The 4,918-nt window shown below is 42.2% G+C and overlaps 1 protein-coding gene across 1 annotated transcript; it reads right to left on the bottom strand.

Annotated features, from left to right (window-relative positions):
• Positions 1-2,080: 2,080 nt before the first annotated feature.
• Positions 2,081-4,342, bottom strand: FIGN (fidgetin, microtubule severing factor). Its single transcript, XM_007948856.2, has one exon. It carries the CDS (start codon positions 4,325-4,327, stop codon positions 2,081-2,083), a length of 2,247 nt encoding a protein of 748 aa, XP_007947047.1. The 5' UTR covers positions 4,328-4,342.
• Positions 4,343-4,918: the final 576 nt, after the last annotated feature.

Raw genomic sequence — 4,918 nt, 5'->3', positions numbered from 1 at the left:
TCAGAAATACTATGAAATCCTTCATTAGCTGTTTCTGTTAAGCATTTCAGAAAATCTGACATTGCGAATGAGATCAGGATAAAATCTTAAAGGGGAAAAAAATAACAGAAAGACCTTTCTTGGGGCATCTCATTGCATTTATTTAATTTTTTAAAAAAATATACATCACTTATTGAATACATAAAATGCCAGTGCTTTGCAACAGTTTTGTTACTGCATCTTTAAACTTAAAAAGAAGAAGAAGAAGAAGAAGGGGGAGAAAAAAAAGGACAGGAAAAAATACATTCAGAAAGTGAGGCTGTTCTGCTTATGCAGGGGGCAGTGGCTTTGGAAAGCTACAGCCTACACTGTGACTGTTCAGAGACATTGCTGAACATCAGTCAGCCATCAATGAAAAGTTGCACATAAGCATTAAAGGACAGAAAGAACAACTCTGTGGGGGAAAAGAGAGGAGTGGAGAATTAAGCAAAATGCCACATATGCCCATGGCATATTGGACATATTGGAGGCAGCTGGACTGAGATGGAAGTAAGCATAAAGACTGATGATGTGGGAAACAGTATTTATGTGGAACGATGGAAGAAAACAAAGCAACATGTTTTGCCTGTGTGTGTGTGTCCACTTCCAATTTTCTACTTTACTTTCCAACAGTAATGTAACAAAACTGAGGTAGAAATGAATGTGGGAGCACTACAGCCCAGGAGATTTCAAAATGAGAAGCAAAATTGCACTGACAAGAGTGGAGTGAAAAAGAAAGGGAGGGGACGGAGAGGTTCTTTGAAGATGGATATATATATATATATATATGTATATATGTATATGTCAGTTAGTTTTTTTGTTTTTATTTGCGTGTTTTGGCTGCTCTCCTCTGCATTCTATTAAGCAGTACGTCAAGCCTATAAATTCGATTAGTGGACTAAAATGACACCATTACCAGCAGTTTTAAGAGATAACTTGCAAACTATCACCACCACTACCACGCTCCAGTAAAAGACAGTCATAGTTTTCAGGTACTGTGACTTTCAGGGTCTGAAACAGGTCTTGTGGCTGACCATTCTAGACACTAACACAAACTGAGTAAGTAGCTTTCCATTAACCAGTGTACCTTTTAAGAACGTTTTCACTTAATTATCAAGGAGCAGTGTACTCAGAACTCTTGTAGTTATTGACATAAACAATTATTCTGCTCTGGTTAATTCCCCATAATTAATAAAAGAACCCCCCCCTTTTTTTTTTCTTAATCCTTCCATTTTTACTTTAAATTGTAAATATTCAGTTGTATCACACTTCAGTATTTTTCTGGATACATTCAAAGTAATTTTCCTTGCTCTTTTCCAATTGTTGAGGTAAACATACATTTTAATATAAAGAACAATGAAGCCTATCCTATTACTCTCAGCAGTACATAGTGCTTTCAACACATTCCTTTGAGGTACTGTACAAATCACAATCGCTTTCCTGAGTTTTTGCAGACAAGAACATTAAAAGAAATGAACTGCAGAAATTAAGGTCCAGATTACCGTTACCCTGTTTTACCTGTTCTTAGTTTAATACCGCAGAACAGACAGGATTGAGGAATACTGTTGCTCTTAAAATGGCAAAAATCTGGTTTTCTGTCGTAACACAACTGTTCATCTCTTTAGTCCAATAATGTTTGAAGTTAAAGCTCTTTATATTAGCACATGCCACCAATGTAATTGTGAGGCAAACAAAAAATAAAGCACCACTCCAGGCACTTGACAGCAACTAAATCTCGAGAACAGCAGAATGGAATCAACACACGAGGTTCATGTCCTTCTGAAATCAACACACTTGCACCTTGCTCCTTGGTGAGTGTCGTCTAGCTTGAACCGAATTGAGCATCAACATACGCTTTCTGTCATCTGGGGCTTTGAAATCAGAAGCTCTCACTTGATGCACTTTTCCTCCAAATACTACCCTGACTCTAAAGATGCAACTCAATGGTCATCTCCCCAGTACCCTTTGCAATTTAAACACTACTGGAAAAGGGCTCTACACCCTATGTAGCGGTTTTATGTGTGTGTGTGCCAACATTCATTACATTTTTTAAAAGAACTTATCACTGACTGCAACCAAACATTTTGTTCCATTCAACATACATATCAAGCTCTTTTTGAGATATGCTAGGCTGAATCTTGCAGAAAGCATTTTCAAAGTCTTGATACGTAACTGGCCTCAACTGGCTGGGTATAATGGCTGAAAGGTCTGTGGCTGGCATGGCATGGAGGGGGCCCACCGCTGCTTCCTGACACAAATGAGCCACATCTAGTCCAGAAAAGCCTTCTGTGCGCTGGACGAGCAGTGCAAACTCCTTGTCATTGAGACAGTAATTGTGCTGTGAGAGCAGTTGTACTATTATCTGGTGCCTCGCTGTGCTGTCAGGAAGTGGGATTAAAAGTCGTTTCATGAAGTACCTCCGAAGAGATTCATCTATTTCTTCTGGTTTACTGGTGGCACAAATTACTACAATTTGGTCCTCAGCCGAAGTTAGTACACTGTCCAGCTGCATCAGAAACTCGGTTCTCATCCGACTGACTGGACTGTGTTCCTCACTCACTTGAGAGGAGAGAAGCATGTCAATGTCACTAACAAAAATCACTGAGGGCTGGCGACACCTGGCCACAAGAAACGAGGCATGGATGATTTTGTCTGCTTCTCCTAACCACTTGGTGACTAGTCCAGAACCAGCAATTTTGAAAAATGTAGCCCCCAGCTGACTAGCTATGCATCTGCCCAACAATGTTTTGCCTGTTCCCCGAGGCCCAAATAAAAGGATGCTCCGAGGTAAGGCCGTCAGTCCACTGAATGCGTCTGACCTCAACACTGGCCATAAAACCTCCTCTTTAATGACAGCCTTTATCAGGTCAAGACCAGCAATGTCATTCCAGTCCACTGGAGGTCCTTGGGTGATAATCTCATTGGTTACCAGGTCAATGAGGTGCGTGTCAGTATTCTTCAGTTGCTCGTCCACAGAGTGGTTGGATGAGGTAGCTGCACGGAGTCCAGGGCCTTGCATTGGGTGAGAGAGGAGCTGCCTGTGCTCATCCCCATGCTCACTCATTACTGGCGACGTGTACTTCCCAAAGGATTCACTGGATCTTGATCCCAATGAATTTTTAGCAGTGCTGTAGGAAGGGGGGGTCAGAGCCCTACTGGACTGGCTGCTGAATTTCCTTTGCTGTTCAGAGGACATTAGCTGCTTCGTTGGCTTAAATGCTAAGGATGATGTTTCAGCACTTCTGTCAAAGCCATTCCCCCGATTTGTGTTTGAAATGCTGTTGTCGGGCATTCTATACATAGGACTCTGTGTAGATCTCTGTTGGCCATAGCTGTAATTTCCATAACTGGAGTCCATATCTCCTTGCCCTGCCATATAGAAGGCTTTCCTTTTGAGAGAACTTGCCGAACTGTTTGTCAGAGCCGACGGTGCAATAGGTGTCAAACCATGACTCTGGTATGTGTAGCCAGGAACAGTGGTGGGGGGCAGAGGGGTAGGAGCAGGAATTCCTGAAGGCAGGTATGCTGAAGGAGGTGGGGGTGCCCCACCAGGGCTATACCCAGACCCCACAGCAGTCTGAGGAGGATAGCTAGCAGAGGGATAGCTGTAACTGGAGAGGTTAGAAGTCCCATTGTAGCCTGGGACCAGGGCTGGAGGAGGAGGAGGAGGCGGTGGTGGCTGGAGGAGCCCAGAGCTATGCAAAGGAGATGGATGAGGTGAAGGAAGTGCAGGTGCTGGCTGGCTACTGTAAGTAGAATGCAAATATGATCCGTTGTATCCTGGGGCATATTCCTGAGATGGGAGCCCTGCATGGAGACTAGGTACAGTGTGGCTTCCACAGGTACTACTTGAATAACTAGGTTCTGTCAGGTTGCTCGCCACCCCAGGAGAGCTCCCTATACTTGCAGAGACATCTGCTGGAGGGAGGGCTGAACTGACTCCTGCTTTGCTGGCAGTGATAACATCTGGAACACAGTTCATAGGATAAACAGCTTCTGAATTCAAGGAAGGCTGCCAGGGTTCACTTTCATTTTTCCGACCATTCACTAGTCCTGACGGTGCATCCGAGTAGTTGCTGAGTACGGGTCGGTCCACAGGGCCTTCCAAAATACCAGAATACTTCTCCGCATATTTTTTTAGTAGGTTGGATGCAGTCAGAGCAGATATGTCATCATTGGCCCAGGCGTACTGATAGGTGCGCTGCAAATGACCTCTGTAGGCTTCAACTTTATGGGCAGGAGACCGAGTGGTTGAAGTGATGTCAAAGTGCTGTTCTGGCCACTGGGCATGCTCCGGCGTCCACTGCATCTTCAAGCCTAAGGATTTTGGGGGAAAAAACAGTTCATTTACTTGGATAATCATCAGAAATGTTTCAACTTTTTGCCCAAACTCTTTTGTTATCTATTTTTTTCCCATTAAATGATCTCTACAGTTTTTAATACTGATTACAATTGTTATTATATATACTTTTTAAAAAATAGATTAAATTTCAACCTTGTATAAAAATAAAACAGAATTTAAAGAAAAACAGTGTAGAACACATAAAATTCTTCCATTTTAAAAATAATAAACAAATCTGTTTCTGTTGAAAGCAACTCATCAGGTTACTTGCTAAATACACACACACACACACACACACACACCTCTCCATCAAATTTCAATTGAATCACAGGCTCTTACAATAAAATATGCACGTGTTTTAAATACCTAGCACATGAGAGTATTAACATGTATGATATCTAGCTGTTTTGTCTCTTCACATCATAGTTTCTGTTTTATATTTTAACCAATATAAAAATGAGGCACAGCTGACAGACCACATCTAGGATACCTCTCTTATTTGGTACTGAACACCTAGTTAGCACAGTATAATGCTCCCTGCGCAGAACAATATGACAC

Source organism: Orycteropus afer, unplaced genomic scaffold (genome assembly GCF_000298275.1).
Source record: "Orycteropus afer afer isolate SDZICR_OR568_19922 unplaced genomic scaffold, OryAfe1.0 scaffold00001, whole genome shotgun sequence".
Classification (NCBI taxonomy): domain Eukaryota; kingdom Metazoa; phylum Chordata; class Mammalia; order Tubulidentata; family Orycteropodidae; genus Orycteropus; species Orycteropus afer.
The sequence above is the reverse complement of the archived record's forward strand: the minus strand, read 5'-3'. Positions and strand labels throughout refer to the sequence as shown.